Source organism: Spodoptera frugiperda, chromosome 27 (genome assembly GCF_023101765.2).
Source record: "Spodoptera frugiperda isolate SF20-4 chromosome 27, AGI-APGP_CSIRO_Sfru_2.0, whole genome shotgun sequence".
NCBI lineage: Eukaryota > Metazoa > Arthropoda > Insecta > Lepidoptera > Noctuidae > Spodoptera > Spodoptera frugiperda.
This window is the reverse complement of record NC_064238.1, coordinates 11,220,857-11,244,567: the sequence shown is the minus strand read 5'-3', so window position 1 is coordinate 11,244,567 and position 23,711 is coordinate 11,220,857. Positions and strand designations below refer to the sequence as shown.

General features: G+C 38.8%; 1 protein-coding gene across 1 annotated transcript; it reads left to right on the top strand.

The window, feature by feature from the left end:
* Window positions 1-1,899: 1,899 nt before the first annotated feature.
* Window positions 1,900-22,049, top strand: LOC118263268 (CREB-binding protein). The gene is given in 21 exon segments (XM_050705241.1): window positions 1,900-2,457; window positions 4,147-4,366; window positions 4,856-5,222; window positions 5,517-5,747; window positions 5,750-6,064; window positions 6,149-6,281; window positions 6,364-6,764; window positions 6,839-6,954; window positions 7,088-8,101; window positions 8,196-8,739; window positions 9,085-9,242; window positions 13,939-14,049; window positions 14,193-14,511; window positions 14,789-14,932; window positions 15,183-15,656; window positions 16,195-16,428; window positions 16,716-17,504; window positions 17,664-17,945; window positions 19,459-19,632; window positions 20,087-20,320; window positions 21,282-22,049. Coding segments are annotated over 21 exon segments (6,789 nt in total). The 5' UTR covers window positions 1,900-2,384; the 3' UTR covers window positions 21,738-22,049.
* The last annotated feature ends 1,662 nt before the right edge of the window (window positions 22,050-23,711 follow it).

The following is a 23,711-nucleotide window of genomic DNA, read 5'->3' as shown; positions in this document are numbered from 1 at the left end:
AAATAAGGATAATCTTTCATCATTTTTAATAATTTTTAAAAGTATGCATTTAATCAATTATTATTGTCCTAGCTCCTGAAGTTCTGACAAAATAAAGAATAAAACGAATTGCATAATTCGTTTTATTCTTTATACCTATTTAGATTTACGTATACATTCATGTTAGGTATGCTCGTAATTTAGATTTAATATTGCGGCGATCTTTTTTTATTTATTTTGAAAACAGGCGCCATAATTTATATTTTCCGCCACAGCAAGGCCATTGATGTAGAACGTGAATCATTTTTCCCTCCATTATAGATCGATCTATAAACTACTTCCGTATCCTCCTTCTAGTAAAATCACAGATAAAAATAGTAGCTACGCAAAGTAAAATAAAATGAAAGATAATAATGTACTTACAAAAAATAAAACGAAATAATAATAACTATCGTTTCAAATGAATCGTCGTGTTTGTTAATGCACACCTTGGATCCCTGGAAAATCCATATGGAGGAGCTCTTGCGTCCGGGGAAGACGAAGGAGACTCTAAGACGCTTACTAACTAAAACAACCCTGTGTCATCTCAAGCGAGGGTTTGGGGAGTTGTCAGTAGTAGTCTTTCGCAAATTGTACAAATGTATGTGTACTTAAAAGACATGACAAGATTTTGTCGTGGTGTTAATTATCGCTAGGTACAAAATTCTTCGTATTCTTACGATGACTTTTTTCCCACTTTCTTGTAGACATATTCTAGGTATGTAATTCAAACTTTGAAGGCAACAAACATAACAAAAATACATAAGTATGAGTAAATTACAAAGTAGGAATTTCACAGGTTGGACTGACTATAGATCGTGTAGTTAGATAATATCCCATTCTTTAAATACCTTCTGTATATTTAAAAAAGACTAAAAATACACCTATTTGTTGTAGTAAAAATTAGAACCCGATAAGCGATAAACATAAATTACTTTATATCATTTGTATGAAAGAACAACTCAAATAGAAACATGTACTCCGTGTGTTTTCTGAAACAGTAATATAAGTTCATAATATTACTGGGTCTTGAGGAATTACACAGCTCTGTTTGCATAAGTGAAAGAATCATGACGTTATATTACTGAAATACAAATTATTTACAATGTTTTGAACTACATCTGCTTACCCCTAAGTGACCAAATCACAGAACTTTATAATTGATCTTTATCTAAGATTTAACTAAAAAAAACAATATAAATGACTAAAAAATAATGCGTATTACTAATAAATACATAAGATTAATTATTAAATTTTCTAAACCTGATAATTAAAAAATATACTTAAAGCCTTTAATTTACATAAACTAAGCAAACAATAAAAATAACTATGACTAAAACATACATTAAGATTAAATTAAAATTCAGAACTTAAATTCATTTGTTCGCAGTATTATATTGCAGTAAAGTGCAGTGCAGCATATTTTATAAAAGCTAATAAACTAGGTGCCAATCATAACATTAAAACTATAAAATACTAGTTTATGGCCATCTCTATACCATAGACACTCTAGAGACACGTCGTATTGATGATGGCCACTCCCGATTTGGAGGGAGTTTTTAAAAATCTAGTTTTGTTTAATTTTTTTTGGCTTCATTAATGGCACAAATAAAATTTATAATGATTAATAACAAAATTAATATCTTCAATTTAATATTCTTACTCAAAAACGTTAACATTATTAAAGATTTTACTATAAAATACGCTTTTACATGGTAAAAACATCTTCGGGTTTCTTCGGCTAACTTCGGCTTCGTAAGCCTTGACGTCAGAATATTTCGACCGATCCTGCGTCAAATCGGTATTTCCGGCAGTCACGTGGTCTGCGCGGACCAATCACAACGCTTTCCTATACTCTATATAGGCCGACATTTTCTGACAAGCGTAGAAAAAGTTTTCATCAACAGCCGCCATTTTGCGCTGGAGAGACTGAGAAGAATTTCGGAATTTGTCGTGTAAATTTTCTGTTTTTTCTTACATCATTTTATCATAAACTTTACCATTCCGTGTATTTTAAAGTGTTAAGTGAAATCGTGTTGTTCGATATCGTAAATAAGTTCTATAAAGTAGCTAAAATCTGGTGATATTGTTTTCATTTATTGTGCTAGTTCCGACGGAAGATGGTGAGAGGGTCTGTGTAGCTCTTCGATTCGGAGCTTTGTAATGGCGAATACTTGAGTGAGAAATTATAATATGTGCCTTCAATGGTGCGAAGGACATCGAACGATCGCGATGTGGGTGAATTACATTATGATGAATGACAAATCGCTCTAAAATGTTATTTCTTGAAGATATAAGACATAAAAGTGTTTTTTAAATCGGCGGGCCGAAATATTCACGACGGCTTACGTTTAGTAAACAGAGCCATGGCCGATGAGCCGCCTAACAAGCGGCCTAAGATGATCCGGGACCCTTTTCAGGGTCCCTCGGACTCCGCGGGTGAGTATTTTATTGTTTTATTCGAAGTTTGCAAAGTGTCGGAACAGTGTTCTGTCATATTATCTTTCTTTGATTTTTGACATTTTGCCTTCGCTCTTGTTAGCGCCCCGCAAGTTTTGCGTCGTATTATTGTATCTTAGCTCGTGATATGAGAATATGATGATTTTACTCGATATTTTGTAAAATTGTAATACAAAATTCTGATCAAATTCTGTTATTTCATTGAACAAATTGAATAAAACGCAAGTTTTGTAACTTTGTTTTAGGGTGTATAATTTGTAATTTTAGGCAAATATTTCATTTTATTTGCATAAATAGTGGCATATATCAGTGAAATAGACAATAATTTACTCTTATTTTTGCCAAATATCTTAATTTTTGGTTTAGGTTCAATTTAGATAAGGCATGACATAGAAGTCACTAACATAGCATTATTTCGTAATTTATTAAAAGAGATATGAATAAATATTAGTAGTACAACTATAAATTGCATAGAAAATACACAAAATGTTTCGTTAATATTAGTTATTCATTCAAAACATTGCTTGACATAGAATGATGTTGGTGACCCACATTATGTTTTGGTAACAGAACATAGGTTTTTTCACCCATGTAGACTCAAGTATAAGAATGCTACATTAGATTGTATGTCCACATGTAATGTATTATCTTATGTTGTGTAGATTGATAAGAACATAACCTCTTTTTTGCATGCTGACCAAATAAAGTGCAAGGTTAAAAGTTTACATCAAAACATTAAATACATCATTTTGTAAAGTTATTGTCTTCACCAAAATCCAGTATTCATATTGAATGCTCACTTCATTACCTTGAATTTTAAACAATATTTTTTGGTCTGTATTAAAATATTGTTACATTATGATACAACTTGATGCAAGCTGTCAAACATTGATTGTTGAAATTATTTACAACAAAAGTGAAATTTGTTTAGGTTATAAATAAACATGTAAATGTTAGTATTGATACACATAAATGTGAATATGATTTATTGATAAATGGCATACTGTTCACTGAAAAAGAGCAACTTGTATAAAAGATTTCTGTTACATATTACAATTAATGTATTTTAATAATTTTCTAGAATTATGTTAGTTTATATCTAGCTATTTATTTCGTAGACATAGGTATTACATTTATATGAGTGTGAAATTAAATAAATTACTATTTTGTTACACAACCTTAGTTCAATTTTTTTAAGTAATTATATGTCCCAACTTTAATTACCAGAATAATAGGCACACTAGAACAGTCCACTCTAATTTAGAATATTGAAACATACACTTGTATAATCAATATGTAATAGAGGATTAAAATATTAAATATATTACAGTAATTATAATTTCTCAAGAAAGCAGGTCAGAGAAAAGTTTAATAAAACAAAATTAAGCAATTAATCTTTCTTATAGTAGTTATTTTAAGTAATGGTTAAGTTATACTATTACATTTCAAATATAAAAATATTTTTTAAAATCATAGAAATTATTGATTACGTTTTTTGACTAAATATTTCTATATTACAGCAAAATATTTTTAGAAGTAAATGTGTATGTATTCATCTATTTTGACTTGCTAGAATTACACAAACAGAAACTAAAAATAATAATTAGGCATATTAATAATTAATTATTATCATTCACTAAATACTGTCCTACTTTCATTTTGTTTCAGTAGATGGGTTTTCTAACCTTGACATGTTCGACCTCGAAAAGGACCTCCCAGATGAATTGATGGGAGGTGCTTGGGGCGAACAGCCCGGGGTCACGGGCCCCAAGCCTCCCGCTCAGGGACCGGGCCCAGGGGGGCAGATGTCCCAACAACAGCAGCTGAATGGAGATGATCCTACAGCGGCTATACACAGGCAAATCAACAATCACCTTATACAACAAGTGAGTACCTGGGACTGATGGAATTTTGACTAATTTATTTAGAGTAATACATATTTAAAAAAAAAATTGTTTAAATTCAACATTACAAATATTATGGTATAGTTGTGAAGTAAGTAAACTGCATGTTGATTGAGGGATAATATAAAAATAATAGTGAATTTCTAGTAAATTTTAAAATGATTATATCTTCAAGATATACTGCAGCAGTCAGAGACATTTAATAATTACTTAAACTATTCCTTAGTAATGATTTTGTATAGAAAACAATTGCTAAGGACTGGTTTAAGTAACCATTAAATGACTCTGAGTGTGGCAGTTAGTAATATTTATGCATACTATAATAGACAAACTAATTAATACATTTAATATGGAATGCTACTTCTTAAAAATTCCTATTATAAAATAATGCTTCCAATAACATAATTTATTTTATGACAAAAAAGTATAAGTTCATTGATAGACCATATTAATTGTGTATGTCGTGTATTGGTCTTTTCACAGGGCAACAAAGGCTTAGTAGGTCACAACAATCCGTTAGGATTGAGTAATTTAGGTAGTAAGAGTCCAAACTTACAGTCACCTCCAAATGTGTCTGTATCCAAGGACCTCATGGGTGGCATGCACCCACAACTAATGCCAAATACGAGTCATCCAAATCAGCTGCACTCTACAATGCCCATGAGTTCAATTCAGGGAGGAATGAATGTGGCTACTGTTGGTGGAAACATGATAGTGACCAATAGCAACATGTCTGGCGCGGGTATGCTGGGCAGCGGAATCATCAACAGTGTCAACAAGCAGCTCCCACTCATGGGCGCCAACCATCACGGTACACCGCCGCATCATCCGCACGCTCAGGTACTGCAACTCTAAATGTAACTTTTATTTCTATCATAAATTATTCTCAATAAGAAAGAAGTCATTGGAATTGAAATTAATAATACGTAAGCTAATTAATTCTAGTCATGGAGTAACAATACTAACCAAAATAAAATGCCATGAAAAAGAGAATGAAATATTCCGACTTTATTCCACGCAATTTTTATTACAAATTTGTAACATATTAAGTTTTTGCATGTACATAGATTTAATTAATTTATTACTAGACTAGAAAAATATATGTATAGAATATAACGTAATGACGTATTTCAGCCTATGCAAAACGGGCCACTGAGTGGGCGCGTGATGGGTACCCCGAACATGCGCACGGCGCTGCAGCACCACCCGCGCATGCCGGCGCCGGGCGGCGGCGGACACCCGCTGGCGCCCTACCAGCCGCCCTACGCGCAGTCGGCGCAGGGGCCCGGCGTGCCGCACGTGCAGCGCGCCGCCAACGCGCAGGGCGTCGGCGTCGGCGTGCGCTTCGGGCCGCCAGCCGACGCGGGGGCGGCGGCGCGGCCCAGGCGGTGCCGCCGGCTCCCTCGCCGCAGACGCCGGGCGCGCCGGCCGGCGGCCAGTCCCAGCCGCAGGCTGCGACGCAAGCTCCTTCCTCGCAGCCTCCGAATGCTGCGCAACCGCCTACCACCGGGTCTATCGCCGACCCGGAGAAACGGAAGCTTATTCAACAGCAACTGGTGCTACTATTACACGCACACAAGTGTCAGAGACGAGAGTCTCAGTCCAACGGCGAGACGTGGCAGTGTACATTACCACACTGCAAGACTATGAAAGGTGTACTCAATCATATGATGTCGTGTCAGGTATACGAAATACATTTATTATTACACATACATAAATCCTTTTTTTATTATTTGTTTTTGGCTAATACTTTTGTTTATTTTTAGGCTGGCAAAAACTGTGCTGTACCTCATTGCTCGTCATCGAGACAAATAATTAACCACTGGAAACATTGCAATAAAAATGACTGTCCTGTTTGTTTACCGCTGAAGCAAGCCGATAGGACTAGAAATATGACTGGTAATATAATCAATACGATATTTTCCTCAGCATATATCTTTTTGAATATTTTTTACTGACTCTTAAATTGTTACCGTAGCAGCAGCGGCAGTGACTCACACTACGGCAGGAGTGAGCACTGGCAACGTAGGAGGCGTCGGAGGCGTCGGGCCCGTGCCCGGCGTCGGGGGCGTCGGAGGCGTCGGCGGCGCCGCCAACAACATGGGCGCCGTCAACCAGCTCGGGGGCGCCGCGCCCAGCAGTGCGCCTCCCGCGGCCGCCGCGCCCAGCACGCAGGGCGCCGACATGAAGCGCGCGTACGAGGCGCTGGGCATCACGTGCCCCACGTCCGTGGCCAACATGGGCGGCTTCCCGCGCGCGCCGCTGTCCCGCATGGCGGTGCCGCGCGCGCCGGGGCTGGCCGAGCCCGGGCCGCCGCAGCCCATGCCGGCCTTGTTCGCGCAGCAGCCGGCCGACCTGCAGCAGCAGCAGCAGCAGCAACTGGTCAGTGCACGCCTCGCCTCAACCCACTCTGTTCCTTACGGGCTCTATTTAACGATTGTACTTTACTTGTGTAGATGGGGGGTCCACTGCAACTACCGGGCGGTGCCGTAACCGCCAATCCAGTATCCGGCACCAAAGAGTGGCATCATTCTATTACGGCTGATCTCAGAAACCACCTCGTCCACAAGCTGTAAGTCATTTTAACTGTCTGTAACTGTCTTGATAACAAAAGGCTCTTAATTTATCGGAACTATTTTATACTTGAAAAATCTTTTTTAGTTTTCGAAAACTCCAACGCAACTATTTTTATTTACATTTTACAGGGTTCAAGCTATATTTCCCACACCCGATCCGACTGCAATGTTGGACAAAAGAATGCATAATCTTGTAGCTTATGCGAGAAAAGTAGAAGGTGATATGTACGAAATGGCAAGTACTCGATCAGAGTATTATCATTTGCTTGCCGAAAAAATATACAAAATTCAAAAAGAACTCGAAGAAAAGAGACAAAAGAGAAAGGAACAGCAACAATTGCAGCAACAACAACAAGCTGCGCAACAACAGCAGCAGCAGCAACAACAGCAGCAACAAGTGCAACAACAACAGCAGCAGCAAGTGCAACAACAGCAACAACAACAAGTAGCGCAACTGCAACAACAGCAACAGCAGCAGCAACAACAACAACAACAGCAGCAGCAGCAGCAACCGGTCAGCGTCATGTCAGGCGGTGGCGTCATGGGCGGGGTCGGCGGGGTCGGCGGGCCGCGGCCGGGTGTCGGCGGCCAGCTCGCCCGGCCCGCGCTGCCCGCGCTGGGCGCCCAGCCCGCGCTGCCCACCATGCGCATCCCCTCGCCCGGCATCGCGCTCTCCATGCCTGCCAACCGCATGGCCTTCCAGCCCAACCTCGTGGGCCCTCCGGGACCCAGTCCGAATCAGATGCCGCAGACGCCCAACGGTGGAAGCGTGGGCGTCGGCAGCGTCGGGAACCCGGGCATGTCACCGTTCGGCCAGCCGATGACTTCGCCGGCACCGAATTACCCCCCGATGCAAACGAACGGTCCGGCACCGCTGGCGTCGCCGGGTCATCCGGATGCGAAAGTTCGTTTACTGGGCAGCGCGGTGCAGAGTCCGTTCGTGAACCACGCCTTCGGGCGCGCAGACGCCGCGGCGGCGTCCCCGGCGGGCGGCGCGCCGGCCAGCGTGCCGGCCGCCGTGGCCGCGGCCGCGCCGGGCACGCCGGCCACGCCGCTGGCGCACCCCTCGCCCGCGCCCGCGCGTCCGCCGCCCGTGTCCTCTCATCTCGCTGCAATCACCGCTTCCTCTTCTGCCGATGACAGGTATGTGTCACATGCTTTATTATTATTTTAAAAAGCCTTTACAATAATATTTTGATATATTGTAATTGTAATTTTTTACTATTTTTCCATCCAGTCCACCTCAAGACGATAGTCGCATCAAACAAGAGCAAGATGACGTCCGTGTCAAAGATGAGCCTGAAGAAGATTGTGGGGGTAAAGGCATGCGCGATGAAACCCCTGACAAAGACGCGGAACGACCTGACTTTAACATCAAGACTGAAGTTAAAACAGAGGTCAAATCTGAAGTCAAGGAGGAACCCGGGGAAACTAGCGTCGGTAGTGTTGGGGAAACTACAACAGGAGAACGTGGCGCACGCAGAACCTTTGTATTTAAACCTGAAGAGCTTCGGGTGGCGCTCATGCCAACTTTAGAGAAATTATTCCGACAAGACCCCGAGTCCTTACCGTTTAGACAACCAGTCGACGCGACAGCGCTCGGTATACCTGACTACTTCGACATTGTCACCAAACCTATTGACTTGTCCACCATCAAACTAAAATTAGATCGTGGAGAATACAGAGATCCCTGGGAGTATGTTGATGACGTCTGGCTGATGTTTGAAAATGCCTGGCTTTACAATCGTAAGAACTCCAGAGTATACAGATATTGTACCAAGGTTAGTTTACCATTATTTTTATTTAACTCCTTACTCATATTGCATTAGAACTTAACACGTCTTTTAATATCTAGACCTTAATCCAGATGACCTTAACCATCTGTATGCCTAATATTATTTAAATTAATTCAGTACCTTTGCGCAACTTGTGTTCCAATGTCCACAAGTGGCTCAAATTTTCACAAGGTTCTTGGAATCTTAAGTATGTGCTTGATATTTTCAGATATACAATTGTAAATAATAAAATTTTGGTTACACATTATATTTAAAGAAACATCCAAGCATAATGTCGTGAAAGTAAACGTGTTATAATTACAAAATTGACGTTAATTTATTTTGTTTTAGCTCTCAGAAGTGTTCGAGTTGGAAATTGATCCCGTCATGCAAAGTTTAGGCTATTGCTGTGGTAGGAAGTACACTTTCAACCCTCAAGTGCTCTGCTGTTACGGCAAGCAGTTGTGTACGATACCACGGGATGCTAAGTACTTCAGTTACCAGAATAGGTAAGCAATACTCCCTATTACATACATCTATACATATAATAAAATCGTAGAAAAGTGCTGTCTGTACATTGAAAATAAAAATAAAAAAAATAGCAGGGGTAATTGTTATGTCGATATCGAACCCAAAAATGTAATTAACTTTTTTTTTGTCTGTTTGTCTGTTTGTCTGTTTGTCTGTTCGTCTGTGCGCGCTAATCTCAGAAACGGCTGATCCGAGTTGGATGCGGTTTTCACGAATATATTGTGGGATGCTTAAATTTACATTTAGTGTTTGTTTCATGTCAATCGGTTCATAAATAAAAAAGTTATGTCAAATTAAAGAATCACGTCGAACATTCTATGCTTATACCATTAATCTCCGCAACTATTTGATGGATTTGGTTGAAATTTGGTACAGATATAGTTTAGAACCTTAGAAAGGACATAGATATATTTTTATTTCAAAAATCAAAAAATAAAAATAAGAAATAAATTATTTATAAATAATTGTATGTCGATCGTTACACGACTTCGGTTCATGTTATTGTTTTAATTTATCGAAAAAAAGTAAATAAATAGTAAAAAGGTATAAAAAAATAATATCAATATAATAAAACATTTAGTACAAAGAAAATGCTCTAACGGAGTATAGATAATTCTATGTCGATCGTTACACGACTTCGGTTCATGTTATTGTTTTAATTCATCGAAAAAAAGTAAATAAATAGTAAAAAGGTATGAAAAAAATAATATCAATATAATTAAACTTTTAGTACAAAGAAAATGCCCGAACGTCCAAGTTGTCTTTATCCTCGATAGATGGCGTTGGGATCGAAATAGATCGCGCTATGGTTTCGTTACATTCATTTGGTTGGGTATCGGCCGAGCGCTTCGGTACTATCGTAGAAAAAGTGTATTATCAGTCGTATGATTATTTGTCTGTAGTGGTCCTGCTGTTTCGTATATTCTAAATGTTTCGTATATTCTAAATTGGTTTCGTTGTATTTGTCAATTAATAAGTTTATTTGTTGGGTTTTCCTGGTTTTTTGGTTAAACTATTTAACGTAGGTTTAGTTTGATATCGATTATTAGTAGTTACTGTAGTTAGTTTTTTTAATAAAATTGTAAGTCTAATTTTTTTTTTAATTAGATTAGATTTAAGTCGTTTCTTTTAAATTATTTAGTTTAAGCTTGGTTATTATAGCGTAGAGGATAGGTTGTAATATAGTTTCTTTTTTAATTGTTATAAATTCGTAATTCGTAGCTCTCTTTAGTTTTAAGTTAGTTTAAGTCCGTTTTTAAACTATTTTTTCAATGCCCTAAGTGAGTATACATCTATTAAATTCAAACGCAGAGCTCATTATGTTGATTTTTGAAGAGTTCCCTGGAATATCTTCCACATCTCATTTTTGAAGAGATCCCGCGAGATCGGGAACTATGTGGTTAAAACCAAAAATTTGCCGGAAGTCACTATTCCACGCGAACGAAGTCGCGGGCAAAAGCTAGTATAAAATATTTTAACCACACACATTTAATTACAGTTCAATGTTAGTAGCTGTTTCATTAGAATGAAGTACATGTTAGCATTTAGTACTATTTTGAGACATAGATTAGTAAAAGAATGGAGTAATGTAATTGTAAATAGTCATTATCATAAAAACAACCAAAAGGACTATTACTACAGATAAATATTATTGCATTGACCATTCCATTCATTAGCTAATCTGTGTAAAAATATCAAAAATTATATTCTATTTTAAATGTCTGCTATTTTAATGTTTTAGTTGATTAATTTTAAACTTAAACATGATACACAAACATATCAATCCAGCTTTATCCATTTTCTGACTAACGCTTTTTGCAAGCTTTATTTGTTCTTACTTGGTGTACCCGACTACCCACATTAAATGGGCAATGTGACTAAAATACCCTCATTTTGTGTGTGCTAAAATGGGACTAACCAGTGTTTTGTGTGATTAGACTTTAGAATAATTATTTCTCAGTCAATCTCATTTGTTAGGGGAATTAAACTTTATATCTTTTTTTAAGCAAATTTAGCATGGTCAGTTTAATATCTTCATGTTGTAGTTTTGAAGCAAGTTTAAACATGTACAGCAAAATGATTTTGCCTAAATATACCACAAAAACTGAGGTGAATCATTGTAATTGCTGTAGTAAAAAGTTCCCAAACACTGCAGTTGTAATTTATATTAGTATGATGTATTTGTAACTTGACAGTGTTGTAAAATCAATTCTGTCTATTCGAAGACAAACAGTAGTAGAAAAACAATATGATATGATATATTATTTGATATTTTCTCTCAAACCCTTTGATAAAATTATCACAAAATGTCTATGTAATAATATTATAAAAATCATGTGTAAAAATCTAGAACTAATCTTGAATAAGTGCAATTAATGCATTCGTATCAATAAGTTGCAGTGAAGTTTCGAACTCGGTACAGTTGTCGTGGCATACTTGATAAAATGATTGCGTCTAGTTGATGTAACTTGAGCATTGCTTGCTATTCGTCGCGGAACAAAAGGAATTTGAGATCGGTATTCATCGGTAAATGAACACCCATTTTGTCCATATACTTATACTTTCTTCCGTTTAAATATATGCAAGTTAAATTAATAAATATAATACAGTGCAGTGACGAGAATGTCGTTAATATGGTCTGAAAAAGGACAAACCAATATCTCACGAAATATTAATAAATCAAAATATAATAAACATATGAAAAATAAAATCTATAATAGGCTCAAAACTATCTAGAATTGCTGTAATTATATTCCAAAAGTTAATTCAAAAGAGGAAGAATGAGCAACATAGTAACTTTATAAGCATTGTAGTTAAAAATGTACGAATAGTTATAGTACTGCTATTATTTTCTCGAGTTATAATAATAGAGGAAGACAATAACACTCGTAAAATATGTCCATATAGTATTTAGCACCATTTGACTTCTCGATCTCGTAAAAATCAACCAGTAGATGCTCTTACAAATTTATTTGACATTGTATCATTACTTGCATAGGTTCGTCTAAGGTCCTTGACGATCAAAATAAACGTGTTTACTTTAAACGCGGTCACTATTGATTTTATGTGGTAAAAATAGGTATTTCTATGCAAGTTTAGTTACATGCAAAGGACATACTACAAATACTCTGTATTCTTACTGAATATTACTCGATCATTATTTAATGGTTCAATTTCGTACAGAAATATGACTATTCAACCTTGAGACTAACACTATAAGGTTGTTTTGACAAATAACAGTTAAATACTGAAATTGTTAAAGTAATTAGCACTTAATTATGTTTGTATTTGTTTTGGTTTGTATGAAAACTTTATTCTCAATAGATTGACAATATCCAATGGTGTAGTTGTTTAAAAAAATAATTTAACAGCCTGAAGTATAAAAACTTTGCCCCATATGTTTTCTTCTCTTAGAACCGCACTTATGAATAATATCATGATCAAAAAGTGCACACTTTGTTACTGAAAAGTTACAAGAATTATCGACTTGAATATAAAGTTTCTATAAAATCGATTCGTAATAAAATAGATGTATAGACCATTAAACTAAAAGCTTCATATAAATAAGTAGTTATACAATGCTGTTACACTATTTGATGTATAACTTCTCAAGGCAACTACAACATTGATAATTCAAGCTGTTTGTGATTAATTGGTAGGGCAACATTATTTTTACATCTGTCCTAAGTGCAGTGGAAACATACCGACTTAAATTCCTACGCGGCGTACACGCTACGTAAACGCAGCACTAACGCAACTTCTCTCACTTTGCTAGACAAATATCTAAGAACATGACCTCTCATTACAAAAATGTTTAATTTATTTGCTAATAGAATGTAGAAAATTAACAAAGCCAGTATAATTTTAATGATAAATCAATGTATGCTATAGATTATAATACTATGCAGTAAGTTCCTATCTATGAAACAAACAAGTTGCACAATGAAATGACCAATCTGGCCAATATTATTGGTATAAAATTGTCTGTACTAGACCAGTGTGTGTCACTTACCTATTTATTAATATCCATTGTTTTGTTACATTGCAACTGTGTTACTACATTGGATACTTATTATAGCGTTAATTGTTCTCAATTAGATGTACTACACCCATTCTATTGCTCTCTTCTTATTTATTATTGTCTTTAAATGTCAATTATGCTGCTTAAACGATTGGATTGTATTATGTGTTTGAAACTATGATTTCTCTAGATAAATTATTCTCTACTGTAAAAGAGAAATTGTTGTTTCACATCAAAATTTTGCTCATAGACATATCAACAATTTTGTGTATTTTAAGGAAGATTCTTCATATAATTTTGAACAACATATTTGGAATAATATATTTTTGGATTGGAAAGATAGTATAAATGAAATTTAATGAAAATTAAATTGTGCTTTACTCTCGGAAGTAAGAGCTTTTGTGGATCTACAATTGCAATGTGTACTGAAAGAACAGTTTGATATGTCTATGTAATGGGCTGCTGCCTCATGTCACGGGCTGTTCGTTAACCCATCATGTGCTCCGGCCACTGTCTAACTATTAACCCTTTTATGTTCTCATTGCTTACTAAATTTTTTTCGCCCTGTCCACGCACGTCCTTGCCTGCACACAAATGTTCCTGTACACGCTCGCTTCACATCACTACTGCTACATGGACGTTATGAAATAAAGTCTAAAAGCGTATGGGGTTGTCTCCGATAGATACACCTTCTGCCAGAAATGCTTCAATGACATCCAGGGCGACACCGTCACGCTCGGCGACGACCCGCTGCAGCCACAAACGTGAGTATCTTACACTTGTTTCTTTAATTACTGTAACTTTTCTTTAATTCTTTAATGTAATATATTTATGTACCTAATACAATTAAAAAAACGTTTGGTTAAAGAAATTTCACACGAAGAATGATATGCGGTGAATATTTCAGTGCAATCAAGAAGGATCAATTCAAAGAAATGAAGAATGATCACCTAGAACAAGAACCGTTTGTTGTGTGTATGGACTGTGGGAGGAAGCAGCATCAAATATGTGTGCTCCACCACGACTCAATATGGCCCCAGGGCTTCTGCTGTGATAATTGTTTGAAGAAGAAAGGGGCTAAACGGAAAGAGAACAAATTTTCTGCTAAAAAACTTCCTACTTCCAAACTTGGCATTTATATTGAAACAAGAGTCAATAATTTCCTTAAGAAAAAAGAGGCTGGCGCTGGTGAAGTGCATATCAGGGTGGTCGCATCATCGGACAAGGTAAGGGACATTTCGTATTTTATTAATTTTGTATGCTGCTTTTTTTACCATTACTAGTCTTATTGTTGTAAACAATTTTCCTTTAAACCATAAATGATTATTAACAATTAAAGCTTTTTCATAAAATATTCATGGCCAGCATTTTATCAACGACAATTTCGAACTGTATAGCATATGAGATAGTTCAATATGGTAAAATCCTACGAAAATGTCAATTATAACAGAAAGTTTGGTATATAATTTCTTAAATTGTATCTAAAACACTGTTACGTTTCAGATGGTGGAAGTGAAACCAGGCATGAGATCGAGATTCGTAGAATCTGGTGAACTGTGCTCCGAGTTCCCGTATCGGGCTAAAGCGTTGTTTGCATTTGAAGAGATTGATGGAACAGATATTTGTTTCTTTGGCATGCACGTGCAGGTGAGTCATAAATTAATACATTATTAAATTGCACAACAATTACATCCATTAGAATCACAACCAATAGACGATGTGTAATTCATGCGACATAGTGATGTACTAGAAGTTTTACGAAGCCTTTAGACATCAAAGCACATGCTTGATAGAGGCAAATGGAATCATTTTTACTAATTGGTTGGTACAATTTAATGTTAGAAAAATACCTGCAGAATTTTCAAAGATTACAATAACATAAATGTTTATTTTTCAGGAGTATGGTAGTGAGAGCCCGACACCTAACACGAGGCGTGTTTACATAGCATATCTAGATTCTGTACACTTTTTCCAACCTAGGCAGTACAGGACTGCTGTCTACCACGAGATTTTATTAGGATACTTAGATTACGCCAAGCAACTGGGCTACACAATGGCTCATATCTGGGCTTGTCCACCCTCAGAAGGGGACGATTATATCTTCCACTGCCATCCACCCGAACAAAAAATTCCTAAACCTAAAAGGTTACAAGAGTGGTATAAGAAAATGTTAGATAAGGGAATTATAGAGAGAATAATATTAGATTATAAAGACATACTCAAGCAAGCTATGGAGGACAATATCTCGTCTGCGGCGGAGCTACCTTACTTCGAAGGTGACTTCTGGCCCAACGTCCTTGAGGAGTCCATCAAGGAGTTGGATCAGGAGGAGGAAGAGAAGAGAAAGCAAGCTGAAGCCGCCGAGGCAGTGGTCAGTATCAAGTATATGACATAACTTATGGTTTTGCACGTGCTAACATTGGGCGCCAAGCCCTTGTGGATGACTTACTCTGAGCCTTTTTCGCCGATTTGTTGAAAGGGAATGTAGTGGTTCTAAAAATGTTAATTAATTATTAAAGAGTTTGCTTACTGACTAAAAACAATCTACAAAGTCATATATTTTATTTAGTTATTTTTTTATTATACTGTTTCTTTATAATTTTTTTATAAATCACTTTTAGGTAGGGAAAATATCAGTTTTAAGTAATAATAAACATGGGTTTTGTGGTTTCTGTCGGCGGTAAAGGCTCAAAATGACTAACTGCAACTGTTTTCTGTGTGTTGTTGAAGTTTTACTAGTTACAGCAGGGAGCACGGTTTGATACAAGCACGAAACGCCGAGTTTTGCACTTTTGAGTAATTTAACTTGCACTGGTTTTGGTATGAGACATGTGTAACAAAATATGCTGTGTGTAACATATGGTTGCTTGGGTTTGGCACGAGACAATATTTTCTAACATGTTTTTTAGATATTCCAGTCCTCTGAGGAGAATGAGCAAGGTCCTGATGGCAAGAAGAAGGGTCAGAAAAAGGCGAAGAAGTCGAACAAGTCAAAAGCTGCGCAGCGTAAGAATAGCAAGAAGCAAAGCGACCAGCAGCAAGGCAGTGATCTCAGTGCAAAGATATTTGCCACCATGGAGAAACACAAGGAGGTGTTCTTCGTTATTAGGCTACATTCCGCACAATCTGCTGCCAGCTTAGCGGTGAGTTATATTCATTCATTGATAAACTAAATTGTTGTTTTCCGAAACATTGTTTCTTAAAGGTTTATGAAATGTAATATATACTATACTATACTATACAATAACCTTCCAAATCTCAAATATGTGTTGTTACTTAACTCTAAAGTGCTTACCTATATCTAAAAATCCAGTAAACTCAAAGTCAAAAAATTACCTCATTTCACATGCGTTTCTTAATTTTTTATGTGATCATAGTTTATAAAATTGTGTGGTATTTGTTACTGAGACCAAGTAAATTGTTTGTGCAGCCCATCCAAGACCCAGATCCACTGATCAACTGCGACCTGATGGACGGGCGCGACGCGTTCCTAACGATGGCTCGTGACCGACACTACGAGTTCTCGTCGACGCGGCGCGCGCGATTCTCCACCCTGTGCATGCTGTACGAGCTCCACAACCAGGGCACGGACAAGTTTGTCTACACCTGCAACAGCTGCAAGTCGCACGTCGAGACGCGCTACCACTGCACCGTCTGCGACGACTTCGACCTCTGCGTGCCCTGCCACGAGAAGGAAGGCCATCCGCACAAGATGGAGAAGCTGGGTCTCGACATCGACGTGGGCTCGTCCCCGGGCGACATGAAGCAGGCCAACCCGCAGGAGGCGCGCAAGCTGTCCATCCAGCGCTGCATACAGTCGCTGGTACACGCCTGCCAGTGTCGCGATGCCAACTGCAGACTACCGTCCTGCCAGAAGATGAAGCGTGTCGTAACGCATACGAAGATTTGCCGCAGAAAGACCAAGGGCGACTGCCCTATCTGCAAGCAACTCATCGCATTGTGTTGTTACCATGCAAAGCACTGTCAGGAGACCAAGTGTTCTGTACCTTTCTGCAGCTCTATCAAACAGAAACTGAAGCAGCAACAGGTGCAACAGCGAGTACAGCAGGCTAAGCTATTGCGCAGGCGCATGGCAGCCATGAACACGCGCGGCGCCGCGCCTCCCTCCCCGCCCCCGGCCGCGTCGCTGGCCTCGCCCCCGCCTTCTAAACCAGCTACACACGCCTTACCTCACAATGTGCAGAAGGCTTTGCAGCAGGTATGTACACGTTTTAACTGTTCTTAATCTATTCTGTTCTTGGTTAAAAGATAAACATTCAAGTTTTTAAACTCGACTTGCAAGGGTCCAGTATAGAGGTAAGTTTGGGTATATGACTGTTGAGCGATGGTTACTAAACCTAAGTGTTTTCTCAACCAGGTTCAGGAGGAGGCGGCGCGGCAACAAGCGCCGTCTTACGGGAAGCAAGCAGCGATGGGCCCTCCGGCGGGAGGGGTCGGCGGAGTGGGCGGCGTCGGCGGGGTGAACGTGGGCGGGGTCGGCGGCGTGGGCGGCGTGGGCGCGCGCGGCGACTGGGCGGCGCGGTACCGCGCCCCGCCCCCGCTGCACCACCCGGCGCACGCGCCGCACCACGCGCGCCTGCAGCACCACCCGCAGCCGCAGCCGCACCACCCGCACCCGCACCAACAACAGCAGCTACAGGTACACTACACACTCTATTGTCTTACTAAACTATTACTTATAAAACAACTCATGTCTCACTTATAGTTGGTACAATCTAAGAAGTCAACTCTGACGGTTGTCAGTCTGGTTACAGCGTCCTGGAATATCAACGTAAAAAAATAAAAAATCTAATTTATAATAATAATTCATTACTTCGTTACTGATACACTTTTACAAAGGATTATCATTTATAAACATTTTAAATTTATCTTAGAAATGCATTTAAATAGACGAATTATTTAAAGAATAACTATTAAGAAAGCCACCATTACAATTTCAAACTTTCAATTTGGATGCCATAGTGTCAGTTACGCGTTTCTATCGTAATTAATATTTTTAAAATAGATTTTATATTCTTGTATTATGAAATATTGAAAGATAAAATATCAAAATCGACTCATATATTTTTGTTTTAATTTAATATTCGATCTACGACATGTATAAGTGTATCTCTTAAAAACCTTTTTGTCTTGATGGCATTGATTCGTCAATGTTTTACGCAGTCTCACGTAATCTCTCAGTATTTCGGAGTTCTTGAGATATTATTATATTACCAGCATAAACAGCAACTGATATTATTTACCTCTGACTGTCATAGCTGACTTCTTAGATTGTGCAGACTATAATTACGGTTTCTACATGTATTGTATTTGTTTGACAATATACAAATAGGATCAAAAATATAGACACAAAATCCGTCTCCGTTAATCTTCATCTGCATGTTTCTGTCTACTACGGTGGACATATTCCATCAAAACTTTCATCGAATTGAAAATGTGTTTCAACAAAGTTACATTGGCAAAGGTATCTATTTGGTGCAGCTACCATTTATCTTATCAACGCAAAAGATGTCAAAATAGGTTATCGTAACTGTAAATAGGGTTTGTTAAAATATCACGTATTGCTACATTCTGCAAATGGAATGTAGTATTCACCTAAAAGTAGAAATTCAATGTATGATCACCTAAATGGCTTGGTAATAAACATATAAATAACATTTTGTTAACAATCATAGTGTCTAGTCTAAATTATCTGGAAGATAAAAAGATATAGCTGTAGTAAGAATAATAAAAAACATTGTACAATAAGTTTTTAATAACTGAGAGAGACGTGAGACATACTAAATTAACTAAAAATCACGGTTTACTCACGTAAAATAATGGAGAAAAGCTCTACTAGTTTCGAGTCACAGAGGGACTCTTCATCACGAGCAGTGTGACTCGAAACAAATAGAGCTTTTCTCCTTTCCTGCTTCTTTTCTAATTTATGTGAGTAAACCGTGAGTTTTAGTTAATTGTTACATGAGTCAAAAGTTAAAGTTATTATAAATAACCTTATTGTCTTAAGACATGAAGCCAAAACGGCAAGTTCACCCATGATACCGACATTCTCATTTCATTGAATCAATGTTGCTAGATGCTCATAATTTCGTTAGAATAATGTTGCTAGGTTGTTACTAGATGATGATGCTCACCGGTAATGTTTGTTACAGCAAAGGGCGCCGGCGCCGACACAGCAAGCAAGTCAACCGCAAGTTCATCAGAAAGCATTACAACAATTAATGGCTACCTTGAGGTCGCCGACCAGTCACAACCAACAGCAAGAGATACTGCAGATACTCAAGTCCAACCCCCCGCTCATGGCCGCCTTCATCAAACAAAGACAGGTATGGATTGGTTTTCTTCTGGCTTCCCTTATTTTAAGTTCCCTTTGGTAGGGACAATATGCTTTTTTCCAATTTTCCCAATTGATTATCATTTCAAGTCTTCTTCAATCAGTTTGGAGTAAGTCTCCTCGTCCTTTCCACTTTCGTCTTTAGGCCACTACCTCATTGATTGACGTCAATGAAGAAAGATGGCTCGATTTCATCTGTGACTGAGTTAACTAGACTAAGCAGTCGGTCATTTATGTTCTCACTGTCACACTTCATCAAATTCTTACACCACTTCAACTTTGCTATTTGTTTTAACATTCCAGAATGTCTTGTACTTTGTTTAGAAAATTGAGAGTTATCATTTTTACTGCTGATTCTTCTAATGCTTCTATTTATAACCAAGTAGGTCTCCATAGAAACACTTTGTCGTAGATCATGTACGATGACATCTTGTTTGATATTTCAGAATGCCCAAAATCAACAACAAGCGGCAGGCGGTGTTGGTGGAGTTGGCCCTGTAGGTGGGGTCGGGGGTGTGAGTGGTGTGGGTGGCGTCTGCGGCGTGGGCGGCGTGGGAGGCGTGGGCGGCGTGGGCGGCGTCGGCCTGCCGCAGCAACAACCACAGCTACAGCACATGATGCAGCCGCAGCAACAGCAACGGTTGCAGCAGATGCATCAGATGTTACCGCAGCAGTCCCAGGTACGTAAACTAATCATTGTATTTTACTTCCAAAGTAAAGTCAAACTTTACATAAATCGACCATACTTAGTAACTTACACAATAAAAGAATATTAGAAGCTCGCAATGATGCGGTTGCAATTAATTGGATTGCATACGCATCATTGCGTTTTGTTGGTCAATTGGTGTTCTTCTCAGATTTAGTTTGACTCTTACTCTCTAGACTTAATTTGATTCAGTAAAATGACAGTTTCGTAAGCATTCAGTGGCCATTCTAGCTCCAAAAAAAAAACAACGAAAAGTGGAATGAAGATACATGTTAATACGAGCTTACCAACTCACAGTTATAACTGAACTAAAACAAGGAGAAATTGTCTTAGCACGAGATGTTGAGATACAATCTAATAGGAGGCGTAAGACGGTAGTAAGGTGTGCAGGCAATAGACCTGGGGCCTTAGTCTGCTATAGACATCACTGAGCAGTGCAAGAGGGACGGAGCTATGTAGGTTGTATAGTTCCATCCCTCTTGCACTGTTCAGTGATCACCATTGAAAATTGTATTAGCAGACTCAGGCTCCTGGATTAAATACCCGTAAGGCGTATGAAAGATGAATTTTATAAACTATTCATAAGCGCAAAAAGAGGAAGATCCACTTTGGTTTGCTGAGCTAACGGAGTAAAGTTAATGACTACCACGAAATTGTTATACAAACAAATTAATCAAACTGAGAACAATATTGATTCGAATCGACATTTTTAATACTGTCACTTTATTGAATAGAATTAAAAGTTTTGAGTATGCATTTCTGTATGTTTTGAGTATCAGAGTCTACTATAGAGATACCTTTTAGGACTAAAACCAAATGATCAATTTAAAAGATTTGTTACCTCTATTGTTTTATAATATTTAAATTATACTTTTTTGTAATTTTTGATGATTTCGTTTTTCCAAGTAGTAATAAAAGTGAAATGTCTATATCAGGTTGGTGGCGTGACTGGTGTCGGCGGTGTGTCGGGAGTGGGGCTGAGCGGCGTGGGCGCCGGCGGGGCCGGGGTCGGGGTCGCGGGGGGCATGGCGCACGGCGGCGCCGGCTGGTTCAAGGGGGGCGTCGGCGGGGTCGGCGGCGTCGGCGGCGTGGGCGGCAACATGATGGGCATGCGCGGGGCCTACGGCGGCGCGGGCGGCGTGGCGGGCGTGGGCGCGCGCATGAGCGCGGTGGGCGCGCGCTACGCCTTCGGCGGCGGCGGCGGCGTGGGCGTGGGCGTGGGCGCCACGCGGTCGCCGCCGGCCACGCCGTCCCCGCGGCCGCCGACGCCGAGCGAGCTGCTGCTGCTGCGGCAGTCGCCGGCGCCGGGCGGGCCGCTGGCGCCGCCCGAGGAGCAGCTGCCGCCCATGACGCCGCAGGACCAGCTCACGAAGTTCGTGGAGCAGTTGTAGTGTACATACTGAGGCGCGCGGCCGTGTACATATAGGCTAGTGCCGCGCCGCACGAGTGTATCCCCTCCCCCTCGCTCGTCCCCTCCCCGCCCTATTTATTGATCGAGTTGTCGTTAGCGACGCGAGGGACGTAAATTAAGTATTACGATGACCGAAACGAGCGCTCAATGTACAAAATGTAAATATGAGAGGAGTACGTCCTGTCCGCTTCTGCGTAATGTAAGTTGTTTGTAGTGTAGGTACATTATGATACTTATTCTGTTTATTGTAATTAAATCATTTTATAATATAATTATGTGATCATTATAAAAAGTTGTTTCTATTCGCCTAAATACCTTATTCCTTTCCTTTTTGTAAGTTGAGAAGTCAGTCAGTAACGTATCACCAATGAAAACTGACTGCTTACTGATTTACGAACAGCGTACGCCATCCGAGCGTATCACTGTCAAGATTTAAGGTCTGAGAACAACGACATCGAATAAATAAATCATAAGAAATACGTTCTTTATCAAGCAAACATAAACTCCAGCTGATGTAATTAAGGTTCATTTCAGAATAATCACAAAAACTTAAGCAAATGGACTTCTCTTGCATTGCGTCCTTGAATCAGAAATACATAATACAGTTTTGATAATATTATCATATGATAAGTTTAGGTAACAAATGCATAAATAAACTTAAAAATACCTATTTATTTACTGTACTAGTCATCACTCGTGACTTTTATGATGATTAGATAAAATATAATAACAAATATCGCGATGTCGAATAAATTAATTTATTTGTAAAGTAAAATAAAACAATAACAGCATGGAGTAATGTGACTTGGGCTGTTCATCACTACAAGTCGGTGCCCACTGCCGGCACGGTACGGCGTGTCATGGCAAAGGATCTTAATACTAATTATTTTGAACCTTATTTCGATGAGTTTAGAAATTATTTTACTTTATTTTGATACCACGATGCCCCGACGCGCTACAGGATGCTGCGGCATGGAAGTGCTACTAATACTAAATCCCAGTCAACCATAACGACACAACAAATGTTAACAATGTGACACAACCAACTCCCAACTTCGAATACGCGCGGAGCAGAACTGATGGATACCAGAGTGGCTGGGCTTTCAGCAGGAGGTAAATGCATGCAGCGGAACGCTGCGGGGTGCCACTGTATAACCTGGCATGCCATGCTGTCAGTGAGCGCCGGCCCTAGCGTAATTTTGTGATCATAGGTTCTGTTTATTTTAACCCAGGTTTTTGGGGTTTTGACCACAGTCACTATAATAGATGTTCTTGTGATTGTTATCATGCCATGATGTTAAACAAGTATTGATTCTACAGCAAATAAAAAAAATCTATAGATAGTGTTACGGTAACGCTGTTAAGAATAAGCAAGCAGGTCTTAGAAGGAGGGCGCCAGATCTACAACTTACAAGGCTAAAGCCTAAGGTAAAGTTATTGCCCGGTGTGAGGTGTTCAGAAATTAGATAGCGTAACGCCATTGAATGTTCAATTTATAACAGCTGTGATTGGATAAACCATATATGTAGTTAATGATTGGATAAATACTAGGTAAATTAACGCCATCTGGTGAGCAAGCAAAAAGCAGCAGCCTCTATTGAAATTAAAAAATATGTCCTATGATCCACTTTGTAATACACCTCTTCTAGTACTTTGCAATTATAGTGTATTTTTATTGAACTGATTAATGGAACTTATAAAAATCGAGTAATAATTGAAGGATATAGTTTTATTTAATTTTTGAAGGACTAATAGTAATCATCCATCACAATTCAGCGGTTGGAAGGGCCATGTCCTATTCCTATTCTCGTCTATCTGGTGTTAGGTATATTAAACCAAATCATTCTGATTTTAGTCGTAATAGCAAGACTTATATTTCCTAAAGGGTTAGAGAGATGCACAAGCACTACAATTATTGATTTTAATATTATAGGGGCTTGATGAGGCATACTAT